Source organism: Corvus cornix, chromosome 4 (assembly GCF_000738735.6).
Source record: "Corvus cornix cornix isolate S_Up_H32 chromosome 4, ASM73873v5, whole genome shotgun sequence".
Classification (NCBI taxonomy): domain Eukaryota; kingdom Metazoa; phylum Chordata; class Aves; order Passeriformes; family Corvidae; genus Corvus; species Corvus cornix.
Window position 1 is genome coordinate 4,100,629 of NC_046334.1, and position 25,257 is coordinate 4,125,885.

The 25,257-nt window shown below is 41.4% G+C and overlaps 1 protein-coding gene across 4 annotated transcripts in view; it reads right to left on the bottom strand.

The window, feature by feature from the left end:
* The window catches only part of TNIP3 (TNFAIP3 interacting protein 3), a 58,886-nt gene that overhangs the window by 6,059 nt on the left and 27,570 nt on the right, over positions 1–25,257 (bottom strand). For 3 of the 4 annotated variants that reach the window (XM_039551472.1, XM_019290113.3, XM_039551473.1), the window contains 10 exons: positions 22,016–22,148; positions 16,064–16,150; positions 14,481–14,570; positions 13,862–13,927; positions 12,828–12,959; positions 10,123–10,251; positions 7,754–7,870; positions 5,329–5,454; positions 3,713–3,877; positions 1,091–1,151 (listed from right to left, as the gene is read on the bottom strand). In XM_039551472.1, the coding sequence (XP_039407406.1) occupies positions 1,091–1,151; positions 3,713–3,877; positions 5,329–5,454; positions 7,754–7,870; positions 10,123–10,251; positions 12,828–12,959; positions 13,862–13,927; positions 14,481–14,570; positions 16,064–16,150; positions 22,016–22,148 (1,106 nt within the window). Of the gene's footprint in view, positions 1–1,090; positions 1,152–3,712; positions 3,878–5,328; positions 5,455–7,753; positions 7,871–10,122; positions 10,252–12,827; positions 12,960–13,861; positions 13,928–14,480; positions 14,571–16,063; positions 16,151–22,015; positions 22,149–23,645; positions 23,897–25,257 lie in introns of those variants that run through there. The other variant, XM_019290111.3, reaches the window with a different exon arrangement.

Sequence of the window (25,257 nt, forward strand, 5' to 3'; positions counted from 1 at the left end):
CCCCAAGTGCACTGCCCTGGATCACAGCTACAGTTGGTGGCTGGACTGGTTTCATCCCCTGTTATAAACATCCTCCCTGTATCCTCTGGTGCAGTAAATCTCTTGGAGTTTAAGTGGGAGGAATGGCAAAATTAATCTGTTCTGTTGTGCAGTCACAGCACTACTTTCCCTGTGACCACATCAGAACCCTCCAAAGAGCTGCCATGTAATTATGGGATGCTCATCAGCCATTTTGGTGAGCTACATTCCCACCCTACCCTCTCTTCTGGGCAAACCTGGATGACAGCAAATAATGGAATAGTTCCTCTGGAGCCATCTTCTTCTTCCAGATGTTACAAAACAGCTTCTGGACTCATCAGTCCCCGCCACCCCACATGGTACCCACTGGCACCATGGGATGGCAGATTCCCACGCAGAAGAGATTCCTTGTGGTGCCATCTTTTGAGTGGTCTGAAATAAGTATTTCAGAACACCCAGGAATGATTTCAAATCCAGATACAAATATTAAATACTCCTCCCAGTTTCCAAAGAATAGTTTGTACCGACCCTTTGGCAAGTATTTGCCAACATACAACAGAGAATACTCTGTTCATTTGCATGGCTCTATTTTCAGACCTGGCACCCTGAACTACCAGAACAGACCAGGAACAGCAATGGGCATTTTGCCTTTAAGGTGAAACAACATCCCAAAGCCTGCACTTTGTTACCAAGGACTCCTAAACTTGCCCCATGCTGGCCCCCAGTTTTGGCACATCATTAAATTTGGTCTTTGCCAGAGCAACAGAAGCTCTAAGGAGAATTTTGAGGATATCTTTTCTTTAGGACTATTACTAGGTGTTTAATGAGGCAAATGTGCGATCCTAAAATGTGTAATAGAGACATTTTATGAATTGCAACAAAGCAGTAACGTAGATGGAATTACACCAGAAACCTCACCTGTGCTGCACACACACCAACCTTGACTCTCCAAGGCAAAGCTGTCACATAAGCACTCAACAGATAGACAGGAAAGTTTACTCTACATCTCTCAAAGGCCTCCATTTGAAAACAAAGTACATTTAATACATGCTCTGTACAGCTGTTGTCTTACCATTTGCCTTGTGCTGCACATCTGGCGGAAGCTGGTCAGGAACATACCACTGATAGTCTGCCTGCACAGAACAATAAAACATTATTGCAGCAATATGGACTTCACAGGCACTTCAAACAAAAGAATAGTGACATGATAAAAACATAATTGTGCTGGGAAGCTTCTCATTAGCCATACAAAAGCAGTTTACAAAAAAATCTTACATTTACGGGTATGTTTCCACCAATCCCAGTCTTCCAGCTTGCTTGCTTTCCTATGGCATAGGGTCTAGATGCTGCACCCATTAGAAAAATTGGTGTAAACCTTTCTAGATCCCACAAATCACAAGGAAACATTAAGAAAACCAAACCAGATTTTAAAAGGACTAAGGAATAAAGTGCAGCAGAAGATACCAGCAAGCATCTCCCTCTACCAAAGAACCCCAGTGAAACCTGGCCCACCTGACAGGTGAAGCTGCTCCAGTTTGAATACATCTGTAACAGCTGTAAAATGCTCCAGTGTGACAGGAATTAACCATGGAATAAAGTTCTCTCTCCTCCTCCCCTTCCTCACAGGTTAGCACTCGTGTCTCTATAACATTAGCTGTTATCAAATAACTTCCTGAAAATACTGTGGGATAGGGAAAATTCCCATCTTTCTTGTAAGAGGAAGTATTGGGAAGGTTATGCCCGTGCAGGCATAGTTTTGTCCAGGGAAATCCTGGAAGAAATAGTGCATTATAGTTTATACCACCCACTGTGGTAAATGAGTAGCAAATTACCACTAGAGAAAACAACTTTGGGGCCAGCCATTTCAGCTGAAGCTGTGTTAGGCTGTCTGTCTGGAATAAGTAGTCCATGCAAGCTTGTCAAATTCTAGGTAATTGCTCCTTCAAATTAGTTACACTGGAAAAGTGATTCTTGTTTCACAGAAATTACTCTTGACAAAATCATTGAGTAGTCCCAAGGGGAGTCTTGCATACTTCAATCTGCAGGGAACAAATTTCATAGACTCCTACAGAAATTTTGCCTAAATTAAGATGGCAGGATGAAGCTGTAGATACAGAAAACAGATTTAACTTTTACATTTTGCTGTCATTCGTGCTTATACAGCAGTAATCACTCTCATACACTGTCAGGGAAAAAAAAGGAGCTGTTGTATTTTAACTTAAATTGTACCAGTCAAAGGAATAATTAACTAATCCTGTGCTTGTGGGCAAACAAAATAGGCTTTGATACAAAGCTTTAAGCACAGGTAGTTTTTCACCAGTGGCTCAAATCACACTCATTTGCATTGCTTTTTTGAGCTTCTGGTGAATTTTATGTTCTCAGATCAATTCTTCTCTTTTTATGTACCTACACCCCACAAACGTGAATGAATTTCAGGAATAAGATGTGTATTTCACATCAGACTAACCAAAATGTTTCTACTGGAGTGTAAAAAGGAAAGAAAAAGTTCAAGACAGAAAAAAAGAAGGAAAAAGCAAAAGCACAGCCTAAACACGCAGGATTACGTATCAGGACACCCATTAAATTCTAACACCTTTCCTCATTGCTAACAAATTGCTCAGGGAGGTACCCAAAGCTCAGAGCAGCAACTCACACAGGCAAAGAATTGAAAAAAAAGGGTCAGAATGAAACTGGGAGTTACAAAGCAACCAGTCACACTGACCCCGATGCTCCAGCAGGAATGGCAAAGTTGTAAACCCAGTGATCCCTCATAGAATTAGAAACCCAGATGATGAAAGTTCAGGGAGAAGAGCCAAAATAATCTGGGCCAGTGTCCAAATTGCAGGGAAAAACATTCTGCAATACTTCCAACTTTGATAAATAGGCAGATAAGCACACTCCTGAAGCACAAAATTACTTGTCTAACCACAGCTTTTCCATTGGATTTCTACAGCCTGAAAGCCTTACATGCATTTTGCAAAAATTCAGCTATAATTTCTCAAATAATGAGCATCTTTCCATATGTGACAGCTTTATAGCCAGAAACAGATATTGTGTATTTAAAATGACATTCACCATGTTTAAATGCATTCTCACTAGATTGGAACAAGCCAGCCCACTTAGATAACCCAAAGCACTTCAAAAATATTCTTTGAAGCAGTATTTTCCTTGGAATAAATAACTACCACTCACAGAACCTGCTCCAGTGCAAAGCTATTCTTCTTCATGCTGAGGAAGACAGGACTCTGTTGCGTTCCAGGAAAAAAGGCAAATTTCCCATTGTGTTAGCCACACTCAGATAGAACTTCCACTTCTCCTGATTTGGTTTTTATTATCTCATGTTGAAGGCTCAGAGCAGATCCCTACTTCTGAAGTGGGGTAATTATACAGCTAGAAAGGGCTCTGAATGTGTGTCATGGAAGTAAATTAACCTAAGAAATCACCAAGACTCCAACCAAACAACGTTATGTTTTTAATTAACAAACCAATGCGTAAGAATCATGTTTTTCTTCTTAGTGGCGTTATAGATAAAGAGTATTTGCCAAAGTAAATTTGATCTTGATCTGGACCTGACAACAAACTAGGAAAGCACAGATTCAGTTGCTGCTGAGGATGGTACTGTGATGGCACCTGTGGCCACCACGCTGTGAGAAAATCAGTGTCCTTGTGACACAGAAAACAGTGAGAACCTTACCGAGCGCTGCTGCTGCTGCTGCTCCTGTGCCCTGCGAGGCACCGGATGCACCCGAGGATCTGGATAGTGAAGCACCATCCCACAACCCCCATAACTGACACACGGAGAGAGGAAGAGTGGAGCTGGGTAACTGGGCCTCTCAGGCTGTACTGGGAGCTCTTTTGTCTATCAAGAAAATAAGAACAAGAAGAAATGCATTAGTAGCAGAACACAACCAACAGAACATTCAGGTACACGGGTTACAGTGCTGCTTGTTTAGTCCCCTCAGACTATTTATCATTAAAAAAATTATTTAAGAGAGCTAACTTGTGCCACACCAGACTCTTGATGCATTTTCTGTGAGGAAAATATTGGTTTTAAGATATGACAAGCACATTTCTGTGTGTCTTATATATTAAAAACAATTCTGTATTTTCATTACACACAGTAGCTTTCAAGAGTTTGAAGCAGAACTACAAGGACAGTCACTTGCATAACAAGATAAGTTAAAAATTTTGGTATAGGACCAAAGCTGATGGCCTCAGATTTGGCTCTGCCTTTTCATAGGCCCTCTGTATTCCAGTAGAGACAACAGGAATTTGCCTAAGGACAGAGCAAGGAGGGGTAAAAGATGATTAATATTCTGTGATTCCATGAGTCACAGCTAAATAATTTGACTTAAGAAAACAGAATAATAAATATTTTATATGCTTGCTCTCATCTTTAAAATCCTCCACAAGCTCTGTTTAATCAAGTCTCGAGGCAGGAAGAGACAAACAGGAAGATCTCCAGTGTGAACTGTGGGTGCACTGCAGGGACAGTCAAGCACAACATCGCTGAGACTGGTGGGAGTGGGGGGCACTGGGCAGCACCCGGCCTCTGACACTTTAGCAAGACCCCACCAGCACTGATGCATGGCTCGGTTGAGAATAAGACAATACTGAAGTTTCTGTGTCACAACAATGTTGGGGAGGACAATAAATCACCACAGAACATTTTGGTAATCAGATGTTCTTTTAAAGCATTGCACAATTTTGTCAAGACAGGAAACCTCGAGATTTCATCATTTTTAAATGGGGATTGAGAAAGCTCAGAGTTTTGCATGCTATGATTTTGCTATGGCTTCCTACTGACACTACTTTGAAGAGATAAAAAGGATGTTGCAAGAAAAAATTATTGCAGAGGCTGCTCAGCTAATTTGTATGGAGACCATTTTTTTTCCTCAGTGATATTAACATCACTCTGTAATTCAATTGCAGAGGTCAGGATGAACTACAGAAGCTCTTTATTTCAAAAGTTGGTTTGATCTTACAACTCTTATATCAAGTGCCAGTGAAACAATCAAAGTCTTCTGGATTTGTTTTTGGTTGTGTCCCCCTCCCCCTCCTCCATTTTCAGATATGTTTGAAAAGTTTCTGCAATAAATACTCCCTTCATCTACTTATTTTGGAAGTCTTCTCTAATAATTTCTCATCTTCTTACTGCATTACTTCAGAATGATTTCATCCCAGGTGGTGACCTCATATAAAATCCAATGTCAATTAAGGGAAGCCAGAAAGCCTTGAGTTGTGTGGAAAGTGAGAAAAAAAAATAAAATACACATGTGCTGGCAATGGGAGCTTTCTTTGGACTCATACCTGAGAGCTGAGTCTACTCAGTTGAGATTGTAATCTCTCATTAGTTTTCTGCAATGCTTCTTTCTCCTCATTAAGCCTCTCCCGGTCAGATCTCTCCTTTCTGAAGTCCTCCTCATATATTTGGACCTGCAATCATTATGAACAGTGTGTGAACTTCAGCAGAGCCACTTTGTGGTTTGGTTGCTTTCTAAACACTGCCCAAGCAGGAGGGTGCATTCCAAAGGGATCCCTCCTCTGTACAATCCTCCAAACAAAGTTTCCCTGGTCTTTTTTTGTGACCAATACCAAGTGACAAGCAATGGACATTCTCCAATGGCACACATCAATTGAAACAGCCCCCAGTGCCAGCTTTTGTACAACCTGGTCATTTAAAAGGCTGACTGGCAAATAGCAGTTTTAAATATTATAAACAATCTTTTTAAGGGATTAACAGTGGCAGGACAAACATTTCACTAACATTTTTCCAGTTTTCTCTTTAACAATGGGCACTTCTAACTCCCTCCTGTATCTCAAGTGCAAGGAGTTAGTGAAGAACCTCCTCACCCCAGTGTAGAGACAGAGGGGAATGTAATGTACACAATTCCAAATGGAATGTAATGTACACAATTCCCAATGGAAATACAGATGTTTGACCCCGTTCCTAGAAAATAAGCTGCCTTGCAAATGCTGAAGGATGCAGTGGCTTAGCTCTTTTTATGTGGTCAGGAATTATAGAGCTTCATCCCATTAAAAAATATCTGACCACCCCAGGCACAGGCAGCGAGTGCACGGATTTGGAAACAAAACACAAATCCAAAAATTAATTGGTGTTAAGATGACTGCCTTAATTCTTCAGCTAATGGTCAGATGTCCACCTGGTGAGAAGCTGGAGGTTGCTGGCACTTCTACCAACAAATAATAGCAAAGGCATGTTTGGGTGGGAAGCACCACCAGAACTTTCAGAAGCCCTTTCATGTCCTCTTGGTTGCTCACTAAAGCCTGCTGACAGTCTCTTCCCAAAAAACTTGCTTGCTGTGGCTCATGTCTGGCCCATTGGGCAGATCCAGTTTTCTTTGTGCTGCAAGCAGTGCTATGACTTCTCAGAAGGACTAGGAAAATGTTAATACCTCAGGGGAAGGAAAAGGTCAACACAGGAAAATTCTTTTCCTGACCCTCCAAAGCAGAGACAAGGCTGTCACTTGCAGAAATCCCTGTAACCCTTGTCCATCTACACACTTCCCTCCTCAGTATTTCCTCATTTCTTCTCTCCCAATTCCCTTTCTGCTGTCCCACCTCCCACTCCCCAGGTGTACAATCTGCTGGAGCTGCAAGGGAACCACTTTGGCACAGTTTTGCTGTATATTCTGTTGCCCTGAGAAAGAGGAGGACACCTCCCAAGCAATGAATGCCTTCATCTCCTGCCGTGACCAGGGATGGGCTGATGACAGCTAAGCTCCTGTGGGACTCTGTCACATCTCTCTTTGCTCCAAAGGTCCTCCCTCCATCCAGTTAGAGCCTTCTGCTCCATTCGTGTAGAAGGAAGTCTGGACTCACTGTACTGATTTATACAACTAGAAAAACACATTCATAAAATGGATACCCCATGAGAATTTTGGAAAAAAAAATGGTTTACTCTATTTTATTGTGTAGAATGAAATAACTCATTACTGTACAATCAAGTGCAGGATTTTGTTCTCCAGCATGTGGCAAGCATTACATTAGAGAGCAAAATCTGGCTCTGCTGTCAAACGTGACAGAAACAAGTATTTTATTCCCATTGAATAAAATTCCCATTCTGATCACATCCATTTGTGTGTCAATAACGTTAACCCTGACACTATCCAGGACAACAGACCCGAAGTGTAAAATTATCTGAAAACTATTATGTTGTTAAACAGATTCTTTCGTATGGAAAGAAAGGCAGTGCAGAAAACACTTGAGTTGCTCAGAACAAAGATTAAAAAATAAATAAATACAAATCTATAGTGCTTGGGATGCAGGTTATCAATGCAACTTAAAAAAACTGCAATGCCAACACTCTAGTGTTCCAAGACTAGGATCCTTGGATAATTCACTACATTGGCAACTTCTAAGGTAAAAGGAGCAGAAGACACAATCAGTAACTCATGAAATTCAGCATTCCCTCTGGATGAAATTCAGCCCCTAGCAGAGAGCTGGCAGGACACCTCCAAGCATCAGGAGAGCCATTCTGCTGCTTTGAGCCCTCCGCAAGTCCTTGCTCCAGTCCTTTGCCAGGACTCAGATTCACTTTGTGGACACTGCTGTGATGACAGCATCTGGGGAAACATCATTCCAAAGGGCTGTGGCTAAACTGGCTCTTCCTTTCAAAAGTTCTACACAGCAAGTCTACCAGGCACAATTCCTGGGAGAGAAGGAGAAATTATGCTCTGTGAAATCCATCCAGGCTTACTTAAGATGTTCTTACCTGCTGTTTAAGAACTCCAAGTTGGGTTCTCATCTCCTCAATGCTGCTCCTGTCACCCTTTCCTGGAGGAGTCCCAACCACAGGTGGGTGCTGCTTTTTCAATGCATCCAGAAGGGCCTACAACATCAAACAGCAAAATTACTGAGCAGAGATCCACTACATGAAAAAGAAAAAAAAAGCTTTTAAACTATTAGAAAGCGGTTTCCCCTTCACTTGTAGTTGCTTCACTTATATACACTGGATATAAACTCACTTTACTACAGTAAAGTTTGACTGAAACATTTTCTGCACTGAAAGTAGAGATTCCTTCACGTGGAACAAAAGTAAAGCCTCCTGTTTGAGAGGAAGTTGTGTAGTCTCGATAGCTTGTCACTAGAGGGAGTTACGAATACACACAACATTGGTACCACTCTTAACTCTGTTTTACACTGAAATTCTGACACAGTTCTTTGCAGATGTTGTTATTTGCAACAGTACTACACAGCTCTCCTTTGGACTGGCATAATCTTTAAATCACTCTTCCATCTGTCTATAACCATATATTATAATTATGTATTACTTTTTTACTCTAGCACAAATGCCGTTCAGTACCTTCCAAATTCTCTCACATAAGATACGAATCCCTAACTTCATCCCTTTCAGAAGTTCAACTTGTGCTGATGGTCCTCAGCTCTCCCCTGCTGCCCACTCCACGAGGGAAGGAGGGAAGATAATTTGGAGCAGGAAGAGGAAAGGGGGAAGAAGCAGCCAAGCAGGAGAACCAGTATCCAAGGTAATCCAAGGATTAGCATTTATTATCCAAGGCCCAACAAAAATCAAGCACTTTCCATGGAAGGCACAGAAGAGAAAAGGAAGGCTTTTTTATCTGATGAGCTCCTGTCCCTGAGAATTGTGCAGAAGTGAAACTGGTATAATAGTGGCAAAGCTTGTGTTCCATGCCAGTACATAAAGAAGGTTGAACTTAAACTGGGAGGGTGAAAATACAGATACCCTGATTACTGATTAACCCTTCTTCTGCCCCTCTGAGACTCCCTTTAACACCTTTTTGAGGAGGTTCTACAACTCAGAATTATGGAGGGGGGGGGAAGAAAAAAAGAAAAGAAAAATCCAGAAAATTCAATCTTAAAAGGTTAACAGTAAGGTGAAGATTTTTTTTGAACTGCATTTGGAAACAATACTGTGAGACCCTGCTTTATCCTTTCACCCAAAAAGAAGAAAAATTTATTACAAATTCTCTGAAATCAAACAACTTCAAGTGGCTGAACCTGCAATAGAAGGGAACTGAAGTTAAAAGGGCACAGAGGGTCCCTTTCAGTTTTATGTGCATTCATGATATGAGATTCGAAGGATGAAAATACACGTAAAATCAATAAATTACTGTTGGGAAAGCGTATTATATGAAATTTATGCTTCATTTAAAAGAATGGTCTATATATCCATCTGTCTTATTACAGCCACATCATAAAACAGCAAAATAAAATATTTAAGTAAGTTGTTTAACAAACAAGGCCTTGAATTAAAGTTAGACTGGAGCTTTGAGCAAGTCCTGTCAATGCATTTCAAAAAGAGCTAGAGATCATGGGTTCTGTCAGATTTTTTCTTACAGCAACATTATGTTTTTTGGCTCAACTTTTGCACATCATGGCCCTTTAGCTTATTAAAGCACTTATTAAAGTTACACAGCAATGGTTACTGCAGTGCATTTCCTCAGGAAGTGTTTGTGGTTCACCAAGAAATACAAAATTGTTAGAAAACACCCACTGCTTTATGTGATCTTTTGATTAAACTTAATTACATTTATTACTTTCCCTCAGTTAAAAAAAAAAATCCCATTTAGCTATTTAATGGCAATTTCCTCAGTGGGACACATATACACATAATATTATAGGTATGAATATATGTGTGCATGGATATAAACAGCAGGACAGGACCATATCTTGTGAAGAGAAGCCATTGTTCTCAAATACAGAATATATGTACGACAACAGTTTTTAAACTGTGTGACCTTTCTTTTCAACCACAGTGTTTCACCAGGTGCATACAGAAGCATCTTTGTGCCATTTCCCTTTTGCTCTGAGGAGGGAGGATGTAGAAAGGGCTTAGGCATGACATGACACATAGAGAGATTTCATAGGAGCAGCGAAATACTCTCTAGATTTTTCTCTTTACAATGCAACCCTACTACCTGTGAAGAGCAGCATGCACAGGAATGAGCTGAAGTGAGTTCTTGCTTGTTTCCCCAGCTCCCAAATGGTCATCATGAGTTTGCCACCAGGTTGTTCACCCAGGACTGAAAAGATGCTATCTGGTAGGTCACTGACAACAGAGATCTTAGAATTAAAGGAATCAGCAGCTCACTCCTGTTCTACCTTGTTGAGACGACTTATTTCACTCTCATAGTATTCTTTCTTTCTGGTCATTGAGGCATTCTTCTGCTTCAGGAGCCTGTTCTCTTCCTTCATTTCATGGAGAGCTTCACTAAGGACCTCTGTATCTTTCTGGGATGTAAAAAAACAAGAGAGATGCTGCTGAAATGCAGATGGAAACATTTTTCAAGAACAATTTTCAGAATAATCTTCTGTCTGACAGATGTGCTGCATTTTTGTTGCCCCAAACACAGCTGGGAAGGGAGGCAACAGGAAGGCAGATCATTAGTACACCCAGATATGATAAAGTCTGTAGAAATTGTTTTGACCACTCACCATATGACGAGACAGAGACAACATACCAGACTAAACCCTTGCTCTCTGCAGTTGCACGAAGGCATGAGAATGCTGGCAGGCCAAGCAGATCAAAATCACCATGACAGTTACCCCAGACCTGCATTTCTCCTGTGTACTCAGAGAATAAGGCCAGGACTAAATGCTGATGGAGTCCCAGCCATTCCCAGTGCCACACAACATTAAAGACAAAACCAGATCTCAGGGTCAAATAGTCTTAGGGCTTTATCCACTACATAAGATAAGGTCTCAGCTTGCTCCAGAATTACCAAGGAACCAAACAAGGCTTAAAAATCCACTTTTTTGACCCCATCACAGTTGTTGTTGACTTCACCTGGACGATTCCTGGTGCATATGCCCACACTGTCCCTACTTACAAAAGGATTTACAGATGAGCCTTCTTTCCAAGATGCCATTATAAGAATTATTAGGGCAGATTTGCCTAACTGTGAATTTGACTCTCTTATTCTCTTTCAGTATGGCTATTTTCAATTTACAGTGAAGGGAGCTGAGATCCAAATCGGATCCTGAAGCAAATGGCATTTTGTAAACTTCCCTCACAGGGCAAGGCATAAGGCATTCCTTACTATCCCATTTTTGCCAGACTGGTCTCAGGGCAAAGCTGTTCAGGCAAATGAAACAGAAGGCCTAGTTAAAAAAAAAAAAAAAAAAAAAAAATTCTTCTGCAGCTGCTTTATGTGAATAAAAACGTGAGACCCAACAATCACAGGCACAGCACACCATATGAATGGGGGTTTCCTCTGTGTAACAGGCACATCTCTGTGCAGCCAGTCACAGTTGGGGCTCATCAGAAGCTCATCACCATGAAAAACACCCCTGAGTAACTGTTGCTTACACATGAGGAACTTTACTCTGCTGTGTTCAAAGTTAGCTGGAACATTTCGTTTTCTCCAAAAACTAGGCAAGATTAGCAAGGTATCTCTGCAATATGTATAGGAACTCATCCAGGAGCTAGCTCAAGCTGACAAGCATTTACTTGTCATATGGTGTGTGTGCAACTTCAAAGTAATTGCAGATTTAAGACCAAAGTTCCATGCTGGTTAACCTGTCCCCATAAAAAGTTTTTGGACTATATTGTTATTTAGTTTATTATTCATGTATGCAGTAAAAAACCTGGGAGAGTGTACTACTCATCCTTATTTTTACAAAATGGTAGCTATTTTTCCCAGGTATCATATATTAAAAGGCAGGCAGTAACATGAATAGGAATATGAACTGTCTCACATTGAATCAACACTCAGAGCAAATACAGGCAGTGATTCAGCAAGTACATAATGACAAAGTTTGCCTTAAAACATGTAAATTGTGCTATGAGCTGGAAATCAAGTATGTGCTTAGCTAAGACTAATTGATAAGTAAGATGAATCTTCTGCTTATACAGATACAAGCTAAGGGGATTGCATTTCTTTTCCTGCACCAGCTAGCTCACATCCTATCTGAGCCTCGAAGTGATACAACTAGCACTTGTTTCAGGTTACCACGTGAATAGAGAAACCCAGCTTCAGCCATCACATGCCATCACCATCCAGAAACTCTCACAAGAGGTCATGAAGAACGTGATACCATGAAGCAGAATGAGAACAGGAAGCACCACTCTGTGGGGCTTGCAAAAGGGAGCACAAAGTTTTGTGTAGGTGCCCATCATTCAGGCTGGTGGTTTTACTGAGGTGGGAATTCAGCTCAGGGATCTAAATTTAGATGCAAAAGCCCACCACAAGAGCCAGTGCCCCAGGAGTCCTGAGAGAGGACCACAACCACTCCGAGGGTGAGGTGAACAGCACCCTGGAGCAGCTGATCAGCCCAGATACTTCCAGCCCTGATAACTGCACTGACTGTGTTGCTAATATCTACAGGGAGCTGAGATACCTACCACATGTATGAGACCCTGTATTGTCAATACCACAACCTGGGGGACTGGAGCTGCATTCATTCCTTTGAGTATTTCTTGCCAAGCACTTTGTGTAACAACCTGCAATGGTGCTCCTCTTCCACTGGAAATAACTGCAGCATTTTTGTTTGCAAAGAAATTCACCCTGAACTGAACTGTGAGGAGGGAAATCTCTGCAGTGTAGATATCAACCTGCTCTTTACTCCCCCACATACACTAATGCCATGCTGTCTGCCAGTCCCTATTGAAATGACTCTCTCTCTATACACGGTTCTGTGATGAGGCAGATCAGCAGCCACTGCCTTGGGTACAATATTGAGGAGGCACAGTCTCACCTCTGGGCTGTGCACAACCCACGCTCTGCCTCACCCAAGGGGAGAAAGATGAAAGGTGAGAGAGTGTTCACCACAGAGCACAAAAGCAGTGACACAGGGCACCCTCCTACCTTTTCCTGCAGCAGCCTCTCTCTGCCCAGCGCTCGCCACCTCTCCTCCTCTGGATGCTGCCGGTGTCTCTCCTGCTCCAGCTCGCTCACTCTCCTCTCCGACATGTCCAGCTTTGCCTTCATCTCTGTCAGCTGAAAAGCAAGTGACAGACCATGCTGGGCTGATTGGGGATTCTGAAAGGCACAGCACCTCCAGGGTGTCAAGCCAGAGGCATAATACAGCTCCAAATTAAATGAGGAAGAGCCATTTGGCTTCCTCTTCTCTTTGAGGGAAAAAGAAAATGAATGATCCAGATCTCAGTAAAGCTTTCTGGAAAATATTAGAGAGAAAATTTTCCTGATAAGCACATTAAGTCATTCTATAAACTTCCTTTTTACAGCAGGAAAGAGTAGATGAGATATGTCACTCAATGAAGCAACTTGGGTTTTGGAATACCAGCAAAATTGTAAGCACTCAGCTTCACTAGGCAGCTGACAATAATGTCTGCAGCAATGATGCCACACAGCCATAAGCAAGGAACAAAAGCTACTGCAATTGGATCTGGGGGGGGGAAAAAAAGGAAATAAAAATACTTATTTACAATTAATTTTGAAAGTCTCTGCTTAGAGAGGGCAACTTTCACGGAGAATTTACCAGGGAGCTCCCAGGCTTCACAAGAGATGGGACAAGAACCACCAGATATGTGATGATGTGGATCAGGGGCTGGGCACACCAGGCACTGCAAGCTGATTTTCAGTTAACTGTGCTCTCAATTATGGACAATTTTTACTACCGTGTGGAGGGCATGAAGATCTCTGCTGTCATGTCCACACTGGTCCCTCCTATTTAAGGGACACCCTGCTTCTCTGGTTAGTTTGTCCTACTGAAGACTGACACACGTTGGCTTCACTTTTATATGGTGAAGCTTTTTTAATTTATGAGCTAAAGACAAAGGAAGGTATTTACCATGGCTATGGCTGGCTGGTATTTGAATACAGACTTAACTGTCAGCAGGTGGCACACATATTCCAATAGAAGCTGTCAGCATTGTTACCTGCTTTTCATAAAGCTGTTTCATACTTCTAAATTGATGATCCCATTGCTTGTTCACCTCCAGAAGCTGTAATTACCAGGAAGGCAGAGTAAATAACCCTTATTTCAACATTCTCAGTAAATCAAAAACAGACTGGCATTCTAATCCTCTGTCAATAAGTGTTCCCAACCTCCTCATCATCTGGCCAGTTCATTTCAGAAGCAGCAAGTTTAAGGTTTGGCAAGCCTTGCAGCCCATCTGCCAGTGCTTTGGTATTTCAGTTAAAGCACATGAACAGTCAGGAAGCAACACTCAGGAAACATGCAAATACACAATAAGCTACAGGTGGATCATTTGCAACACTGCACAAATCCCAAATGGCCAAGGACTTTGCTGCTAGTTTGCTACAAGTTCCATGAACATATTTCTAATTAGAAGGTCTTTGACTTCAAACAAATGAATGGAAGACTCCTACTGACTGGAATACTACTGGGTGCAAACCCTGCTTGTTGTTCCTTGGCCTTTACAATAGTGATCATTAATAAAATTTGCCTTTTGTACTAAACAAACTTCTGCTCTTCCAGATTTATAGGCATGGTACAATCAGTCATCATGTGGTTAAGGGTATATTTAAGATTACCTCTCGTCTCTGTCTTTCCAGTGTGAGGATCTGTTGCTCCAGAGAACTGGATGATAAAGGCTTCTTTTTTCTCAGTAATGTGTGCCTTGACTGGAGAAAAGGAATGTTCAAAAATTAATGCTTCTGGCCTGTTCTCTTCAAGATTCTCATGTAAAGCTCCCATCCACCCTGACAGGTGCACATAAAGAAACTGAAACAAACATTTTCCTACACCAAATTTGTATCTGAGTACCTTCACACCTGCTGACAGCTGATTCTGGAGCATACATCTGCTTTAACCCTGCTCAGGCTGTGTTTTAATTGAAGCATTATGCAAATAGCCACTGAAATAGCCAAAATTGTATCTATTTGTACCATCTGAGACACAGAACACAAAATAGGATTTTAATTATCTTGCAGGTGGTAATACAAACAAGTAGTACAAGCCACAAAAGTTGAGCATGATGTGGAGTGGGCCTAAGTAATTCCCTTCATTTACAAGAACTAGAATAATTAGTAGGATTGTCCCTGGAAAGTGCTTGCAGACCCAAGGTAATAAACTTTAGCACAAAGGGCTCAAAACAAGCAATACAGAAAACAAATTGACCATTTGGAGAAATTTAGAAGATCAGTCTGTAACTGCTCCACTTTTTTAAGTGTGGAGTTTCACCCATGCAGGACAGCAGGAGCTACACCCTCAATTTTTTAATGGCAGTGCCTTATAACATAATTTCCAAGAAGTTTCTATGGATTGTCATGATAACTAACATGTGATCTGTTAGAGAGAGAGAGAGAGAGAGAACTGTACTGGGGAAAAAAAGAGACATTCTCATAAAAATAGAACATACTCTGTTCAGATACATACTCAGGGATTTTTGTTTCCCCTCCTAAATTCTCAACCAATACATGAAAAACTAGAATAATAGTGTGAGCACTTCTGAGGTCTGGAATAAATTTTCTTTAGATAGAGAATTTAATGCTGAATACCAATGAAGATCAAAGAACAGTTTTGCTGTGTCTTTTCAAAGGCAAAAATCCCAACCACATATTTGCCCCATGGCCGGTCCTGCTGAACTCTAATGTGGAGCACTTGACTTTCAAGCCAGAAAACACTTAATACCTCTTCTTGTAGTTCACAGACATGTTTAATTTAGAGTATCTGAAGCAATACCTGGCAGCTTATGGAGTTATTCACATGCTGAATTGCTTCCAGCATCTGGGCCTTAGGCGTTTATGGAAGTGCATATTTAAGAATACTAATAAAGTGATAGAACAATTCACAAATCTAACAACTATACATACACTTGGCACCAACTAGCCCAAATGCTCACAGAAGTTGTGGGATCACTCAAATGAACCACTTTGTACCCTTTGTGTAACTTCTGGAGGGTAAAAAAAAAAACCATTAGGAAAGAGCTTCTTTCTAAGAATGCCATCTGCAAAAATATTTCTACCATTTCCTTCCACTCTTACACAGTTTAAATCATTCAGAAAAATCTATTAGAACACAAAGATGAGCCCATAATTGTCAATCTAGAAAGTGACCTGCACCAGCTCCTGTTAATCAGAAAACATTTCAGAGAACAGCCAACACAGTCACTTACGTCCAATGGTTCTGCTGAAGCTTCCATGTCACTCCCACCTGCCCAGGTGCATCCAAGCCGGCCTGGAGCGTTTCCTTCACTGTGGGTCTTTGGAAGAAGAAGAGCAATGAAACAGAGATTTTATCTTGGCTAAAGGAGCAGGAGAATTGTTTTCAGACCCAGAAGATCCAGGAGTGCTGCCTGTGGAAGCAGCCACGGTCCAGAAAGAAGTGGTGGAATTCTGATTTTAACCTTTTCCTCCTTCCTGAGTGGGGCTTCCCAGAAAGGATGAAGCACAATGCCTATGACTAATGTGCCAGGCAAGGCAGCTCTCTGCTTTGTGTGCATGGAAATCACAATTGCCTGGCCAGTTCACCCCAGAGAGGAAGTTGCATGTATAAGGGAAGGAAGGGTATTTGCTTTTTCAGTAAGAGGACAGGCTTTTCTATCCCTGCTTCCAGTTATAAAAAAGGACTTAAGTAATTACAACAATTATTGACACTAAGAGTGAACTATCAGAACAGAAAAAGGAATGAGTCATGCTTCTAAAGGAGCAATAGCAAAGTCTGTTAACAGCTACAGGGAAGAGCACCCCCATACAAAGACCCCGAGATATTTAGGGGAAAACCATAATTGGAAAATTGATTTGTTTCCCTGAAGAAAAGCTGCACAAAGATGAAGAATGGCAGATGTTTTATTTGCACTTCTGGTACTTGCCTCACCCAAGCCGGGTCCAGCTTCAAGCTACCCAAGACTTGAGTACTCAAAGGTACCCAATGCTCCAAACTTGTGCCTTAGTTTCCCATTTGGAGAAAGATGTTTACCTTACCAGGTTAATCTCACAGGAAAGATTAACGAAGAAAAGGCTTCCACAGACTTCCTATAAAAAGTCAAAATGAAACAGAAAAGTCTAAAATGTTCTCTTCTTCAGTCTTGGAATTCTGAATAATGCTAGATTTCAGAAGGAAGCATGAAAGAAAAATCCTGCTCCTTATTGTGGAAAGATCTCTGGGTCTATGGCTTTTGCAGTGGCAGGAGAGGTTGCTTATTCCACTTTCAAGGAATGGAATGAAAGCTAGCCTGTGAAATTTGACATCCAATAATAGAAACCCCTCTTTCAATTTCCAAAAAGGATTTAGACAAAGTAAAGCAATCCAGTGAAATGCTGGAATTTTGCAGCCACATTCCAGGTCTCTGGTTCACAATGTGTGACTAAGCAACTCCTCTTTTGCAAGACACAAACCCCAATTTGGAAGAAAGCTACTATTTTATAATATTTGCATATGAAATATATCCTGCTACCCTGAGATTCTTTTTATTTTTCTCCTGGTTCATGGAGCAGCTGGAACTGTGGTATATCAAGAGAAAAACTATAAAACAAAGGTTCTTTTAATGAAGATGTTTCAGATTCTACATAGGAATCATCCTACCCATCAAAAATCAGAAGAATTTAATCTGTACCTATATCAAAACTAGTCTTTGAGCAGGTTCAGCATTGAAGACTATAAACTCGTGCAAAGAGTCTAAAGCACCAGCACTGAGCATCAGATCCATAAAAATAAAATCACAAACGTTCCACATTGCACATCTGCTCTCGAGGACGCTGTCTCTCGAGCCCAGACCCTGTCCATCCCCCAGCTCCCACTCTCACCAATCTCATCCCCACTCCAGCAGCACCTCAGCTGTGGGAGAAAGCTCAGGTTGAACAGCTGTATTTTATGGTCTGGCCTGCAAAGGTAAAGCAGCCCCAGTTTCTGGTTTCCCCACAAGAGCACGCTGGGATGTGGTGAGTGAGGTGCAGAGTGGTCCCCGCAGTGGGGTCAGAAGAGCAAACCCAGTGCACAGCCCTACTCATGAATCACAGCTCCCACTTGAAAGACATTAATGCTCAAATTACTTTGAAGAGAGGATGAGGCTGAGACCTTGGTTGATACTGTAAGCTGGGTCACAACAGCTTCCTGGAGAGGTGAGTAGTTTCCTGGAAAGCTAGCTGGACATTAGGACACCAAGTCCTTTGTTGGTGATTTCTTCATGACTGCATTAATGACAACCGAAAGTGAATGATTTTATATAAAATTTGACAGAATAGAACTAAGACTAAAGTACTTTTCAGTGCCTGTCTCATCCAGCTTAGCATTCACATGGATAACTGGTTGCCACGTAAGAACAGACTGGAGGGAGAGAAGTATGTCTGGAATCTGTATGAACAGAAGAAATGCCAGTGAGTAGGGAACAAAAACTGAAGCTCTTCAGAGGTGGTGGTATTCTTCCAGCAAAAACTGGGAGATGTTAAAGCAAAATCATTGCCTGTCTCTGTCAAAACAGGCAATAGCAGTGAAAACAAAGATAAGGAGATGACAACATTCATTTTCATTGATACTGCAGAGATAAAGACACTACATTTGTTTATATTTACTGCTATATAATCAAGAAAAACTTAACAACAGCACTTCAGAAACCTGAGATATACAGAAATCCTTAACAGAAGGACTCTTGGAGAACTATCAGGCTTCAGAATTCAAAAAATCCCCAAAATATTTTAAAGCATTTATACTTGGTTTGAAGCTATTGAACTAAATACACAGTTTTAAATTGCTTGGAAAATTCCAGTTGACAACCAGACTGTAAATGCAGTCACAAACCTAAAAATCTGCCAGGTACGGAAAAAGCTTTCCAGGAAGCAAATGGCAGGATCTGCTGCCCCTCACACTCCCTAACTCCCAAGTGGCAGCATACAACAGCTTAGAAGCCTTTTCTTGATTTCTATGTTATTTCCATGATATTCTGTAATTTCTATTAGTAGTAGCTTTGAGGGTTTTTTTTTTTTAATGCCCTGTTTAAAAATGTGAAATATTTTAGTTTGTATTCTAGGAAGACCTGAGCTTCCTGAGCATAAAAGCCTTTTAGGCATCTTTGGGAAGCTTGCAGTGGGAGAAAAATCAAAGCCTTGGAGCTTTGGCCGGTGCTGAATCCTCTCTCAAGCCTAGGCATCATGAGAAGATAGAAGTTCTCATCTTCAGAGTGCTGGATCTTAATTCTGGGAACAATGGTATTACAAAATGTCACTCATAATTTCAGATAATGAAAACCATTTCTCACTTCTGAAAATTGTCTGCTCAGTAACTGCAGTGAAACCAAGAACCATTAAAAGGCTTGATGCAAGCAAATGTGAGGCTTTCCTTGATGATAACAAAATGGTGCAAAATGACAAAGCAATCTTTTTCTGTTCTCTTCCTAGCTGATCATGGAACTACTGTCAGATTTGTTGGGGATATTTTTTTAAAATTTATTTTTATTTATTGTTCAGTTGCAGACTTGTAGAAGCTAGATTAACTCTGAGGTTACTTGGGTTAAAATTCGGTGGCTTTTGGGAAGCAGTCACTTTGCTTATGTTTCAGTTGAGGTTTGGTTTTGGCTTTATTGCTGAAGCTGTTGTTATGCCAGCAGTGCTTGCCACAACATCCATTGCGACTCCCTTTCCCATTCTGAGGCATGTGGTGAAGTGGTAAAAAATGAGAGATTTTAGCTGAAGAATAAAATTGGCTCTTGAACCAGAAGAAGAATCTGCCTCTTCCTGCCACAGCCTGGCCCCTGTGCCTCACCAGAGAGGTGTGCTAGAAAGGGATTTTCCCTTTGGTAAGTGTGTCAGCCTCAGCCTTTTGTGCTGCTCAGTTACATGCTCCCTCTGACAGAAAAATAGGTGCAGATACAAATTTGTGTCTTAATACGTGGGAACCGGAAAAAATTAGAGCAAGAAGCGGTTTCAGAGTAAATCAAACATAGCACAGGCTCCTGCTTCAGGATTTCCTTTATCCACTAACTATAAGGGCATGGCCTCCCAAGTACCTAAGCATTTGCAAGCTCAGGCCTGATGATGAAAATCCAAGTTTCATGTGAAAATAAGTGGATGACAATTTGTAAATCTAAAAAATGCAAATCTATTCCCTTTCCTGGAATGATGAATACAGCATCAGGACAAGCTGCAATTAAAGGAGTCATAGTCTAAAGGATGTGCTGAGAATGAGCTCATTCTGCAGATCTACATTTTCTCTCTCTCAAATATTTGCATTTAAAACCACATTAATATCATAAATTTTTATGGAAAAAAATCCTGGCAAAAAGGGGAATCTGTTTACAGACATGTACAGATTAGTCTTGAAAGCAATTTAAGGGCAAATGGAAATGCCATTCTGCAGAGTGCAATGTGTACTTTTCACTCCAGAAAAAAAGTTACAGAATGAAAATGACCTGCTAGCTGTGACAAATAACTTCCTGGTGAATGATTGACATTACAGGGAAGGGTACACTTTTGTTTCATTATTAACTTTTTCCTAACTCTTAAATATATAATTTGCCCCTCATTTTAAGTCCAAATCAGCCTAATTTGACAAACTGATATTTTCTGCTGGGAGGGGGGGTTGGGGCAGGGGGGTCGGAGGATTAATAGTATTTCATAATCTTCACAACATCTACTAGGTGTTAAAAGTGTGACCTCCTTTCCCGAAACACACAATTCATGTGCTCCTTGCCCCTTACACCAAGGTTGTTGAAGCTCATCAGAACTGTCAAGCTGTCACTCACTTGAAGCTCAGCTCAATAACCAGCCAAGTGAAAAGTTGCTTGACTTAAAAGTATAAAGAAAAAATAGCCAGCATGTGTCTAGTGCAGAAGTATCATAAACTGTCCCTCTTAGCTCTGAAAAACCACACACACCTTTCACAGGCAAGAAGTGCTATAAATGCAGAGAGCATAAAAGCATGACAGATTAAATACTGCCATGGTATCCTGTGCGAAGCACTGCAGCACCACACAGAAAGGGTCCAGGTAAGCACATCCTTTTTCTTTCTTCCCCACATCCCCCAAATCCTCTCCTATGTCTCCTTCTGCTGGAGGGAGGCTAACATGTGCAACCAGGTGTTTCCATGGATCATTTGTGGCTTGTAATTTCAAAGCTTGGTTCTGCACTGACTTCTGCTTCACCATGCTTATTTCTCCCCTGCCTCCGGGAATCCCCATCCCTGCCTGTGGCTTCTCTCTCAGTTTCTAATCCCACTGGTCTGACCCTGGGGTGTCTCCTTGGGCTTAGGCTCAGCTTCATGCCCCGAGGTCATGAGTCATTCTGGAGATGGCGGTTTACATGTGAAAGGAGCTGTGTGTAATTTTGGATTTTGTAGAAGAGAGTCATCTCCCTTTTACCTCCTCAGAAATTTCCTGCCGCGGGGTGCAGCCTTCAGAGTTTTCCTTTCCCCATCCTGTGCTGGAGTGACACAGGTAAGTGTATCATCCCTTGCAGGTGGATATCACTCATGGTTTAATCACTGCTCTCATCAACACCCCTCCCTCCTCCTGTTCCCAGTTTGTGGAAAACACAGAAATTCCTTCTATTCTCCCTATTTCAGGGGAGAGGAGTGAAACTGAGAGGGAAACCCAGAACAAGTTTCTGTCAGGCTTGTTAACCACTGCTTCACTGCAGGCAAAGACAACCGCCTTAGCAGGTGGCTTACGATTTTCTGTTTGCAATACCACAGAAGTGTGGTTTTGAATCATCATCATTTTCCTTCTGCTCTCTTCCTATTCATCTAAAACCTGACACTTCCACAGGTCTTTGTGTCCCACACCTCTGCTCATTCCCTGTTAAATCAGAACTCCCAAATGCATCAAAAATGACAGTGTTTTGGGGGTTACATAGTTCTGAGGATTTGTTATCCAAAAGGCACATCTGGACACAGGGTTTGACTTAGGATAATCAGTGGATAATTAGCTGACCTTTTAAAGCACTATGTATGAAATGTACCTTCACAGTAACTCTTCCTCATAACAGAAAGTAGCTATATTAGGAAAAAAAAAACTGTAGCAAGTTCATTGCATCATTTCAGAAATCCTAAAGTTTCATGCATAGTCAAGTCCCCCAGAGAACATCCCCTGAATGTTCTTTCCTGGCAGATAAACATTGCAACAGCACACTGCGATTACCTTAAGGGAACACGAAGTTCTCTGAGGGCTCAGCCTCTCTTGGGCAAGAGGTCTGGGGTCCTCACACGACTTGTAAGTGTTGCTCTTCCCTATCAGGTTCCTTATTTCAACATCCAGCTCTTTACTTTCACACCTGCTTAGGAAGAAAAAGCAATGTTAAACTTTACACAGAACTCGAGGCTCTCTTCTGAGTGTGAGAGCGCGGAGCTGGTCCTGCACCAGCCTCCTGCTCCCTTCCTTCCTGGTAACACAAGCAGAGAGTACCAGAGCAGTGACACACAGTCTCTAAGTGGTCTGTGGCAGAAACTCATTTAAAATACTTACACAAGCAGTCTTTATGAATTCCACTGCATTTCATCTACAAAATCCAAATTGACCCTTTTGGGGATTACATGAAGACTACCATGTGCCCTCAATTTCACCCACTCACAAGAGTTTTAAATTCAACTTCAGCAAAAATGCAATCAGAATAGTTGAATAGGTTTAGATTTGCAAAACTAGGTGCTCAGTTGACAGTGTCTTTTGATGGCACTTTTTGTTTACTCTAACACTTTGTAACAGAAACCTGACATGCATTTTCCATTTTTTCTTCCTTAGAGGTTCCTTTTAAAAACATTTGTATCTTGTAAAAATTGGTCTGTTGTGAACATTTAAAATTATATTTGTTTGGTGGGAAAATTCCTTTCTTTCACTCTGGTAAGGACATACAGGACTTAGGTGCACATAGGGTCTTGCTCCAAATTGATAGAACTAACTAGCAACTAGGGCTGACTCACTTGATACACTCTAATGGTGCAATGTGACTTTCAGATAATTAACTGAGGCAAAATTAACACAACACCCTAAATCTTCTAGATCAACCCAAGTTATCAAGGAAGATTCATCTCTTTTGTAAGCTTAGACTTTTATTGCCTAATCAACTTAAACCAACTCTAAATATAAGTAATGCATGACCAGAAAGCAAACTGCAAGCTTCAAAAGTATCACCAACCTATTATTGCAAGATTAATTATTTATTTAGGCAGAAAATACACAATTCTTTCTTTAAACCACCAGAAAAATTGAAAGCAGTAGGAGTTTATCAATTATACTCCCTGAAGTTTAGACAGGCAACCCTCAGGGATTGTACTGCAGGCTCTGAGGAAACTCTTGAAGCAAAATTGATAAAATTACCCAATAAACAAACCCATCTATCTTAATTATAAGAGTAAATAAGTGTGGTGAATTTCATGCTGATAGAAGGATTCATTTAATGCTCCACATTTAAAACACAGAGACTGTAACAGAAATGTGTTTTCACTAAGCATGGATACAAAATCATTTCCAAGAGGAAATAAAATACCAACAGTAGCAAATAAGGACTAGCAAAATACTAGAGGGCTTTTTTATTTTTTAACTTGCTGCTGGTAGTTGGACAAGCTGTAATTTCATGGCCATGAGGATTAAAAGCAAGACCTTCCCAAGGCACATTTTCATGAACTCCACAGTGGTGCAGGAGGCTGCAGCTGCTCTGAGGGCTGCTGCCAGTTTCCAAAGCCTCAGCTGTGCGTGGGTGGCAGGTGAGCCCCAGCAGCAGCACGGGCACCACGTGGCTGCTCATGGAGAAAACTGCAGAAGGAAAGCAACGAACCTTGTGAGAGAAATCCAGCCCTTCTCCGTCTGGCTAAATGTTGCAAAATCCTGGATAAGCCAGGGCAAGTGGCACCTTTTCTTAAGCAATTCTGTGCTGAGGTTCCCGAACCTCAGGCAGCTGGCAGAGCAAGCACTTTGCACCCACAAGTGCACTTCCCTGGAAAACAGCACCTTCAGCCCATTTGGACTGCAGTTCCTGATGCTGAGACAGCTTTGTGTAACAGAGGTGCACATACCCTGTGCAGAGCCCTCACTGCTTCTGAGGCTGCTCAGAACTAAAAAGCCACAGCACGGAAGCAGCCACTCGCTGCTGCAATTTACCACCCCCAGCTGCCAGCACAACCCACTCCCCCAGCTCAGTCAAAGTAGCCAGTGCTTCTTAAACTCTTTTAAGCCAAATAAAGCAGTTTAGCCTAAGAAAAAAATACTCAGAATAAAGAAGTCTAGGTGCAGCCCTGGGGAGAGTAAAAGATGAGCAGCAATCTGGTAGGAGTGCAGCAGCAAGTGTTTAGGCAGGCTGCACTCAGCTCTGCTGCTGGTTCAGCCACAGCAAGTGGAGATGTGTGACCACAACCTCCTGAGGTCAGAGCATGAACCAAGCTGAGAAATACCCCATAAACATGGGGGGGTTGGCTTTTAATATTTCTTTTCAGCCAGGAAATGTTCATTCCTCTGCTCTGCTCCTCACAGTTTGATGTTGTAGCTGTAAATAATTCACCTCTGGCTGCTCCTACTCTTGTCTCTCTGCATTCTTCTTTCTGGACTTACCTGGGCAAGAGCAGGACCCAGCTGTGCCTGGGTAAAAGAAACAGAACTACAAAAGGCTCAGATCCCTACAAACCAATTTCTGCTTTGTAATATCCACGTGTTTGAAGATTATCATGAAAATCAAAAAACTACTTCATTTTTAGACTGTGAAACTATTACTGCATTTATCTGCATTTTATTATCAGCCACTTTGATAATCAGGAGGATACATTTATGGTGAGGTAGAACATTAATCATATCTGGTGTGTAGATCTGATTTAGAATCTGGACTTTCAGAGCCCAGAGATGCTCTGAGTGCTTGAATACATCAGGGGACTCATGATTAAGAGCTACTCCAGACCAAGACAAGCTGACTAACAGAGCTTCCCCGGGACAGCTCTAGAGGGCACACAGCATTCAGATTCTGCACAAAACAGTTTTCACAACTGCTGTTGGTTTACTGGAGTTCACAGGTACACCTCTGTACCATTAAAACTTTTCAGAAAACATTAAAAGCATTTTTCTGCGGTCATACAGGACAAAGTATATATCCCTTCTATGTGCTAAAGCTTTCTGAAGTATACAAAGATACAGAAACTGTACATAGCAAGCTGTGATTACTGCAGGAGACAAAAAAAAGATTAGAATGTTAACTTTTTTTTGTAAACTTTGAGCTAGTTGCAAAATTTCCTTTTTTTTTTTTAATTAAGACATTTGACATGGAAACAGAAGGTACAGATGTAATGAAGGAAGCTGGTCTCCCAGCAAAAGCTTTAACAGCTTACAGGGAAAGAAAAGAGCCCAACCTTCCTTACAATTTCCATGTCATATCTGAAAAGCCATGTCCCTCAAGAATAAGAAAT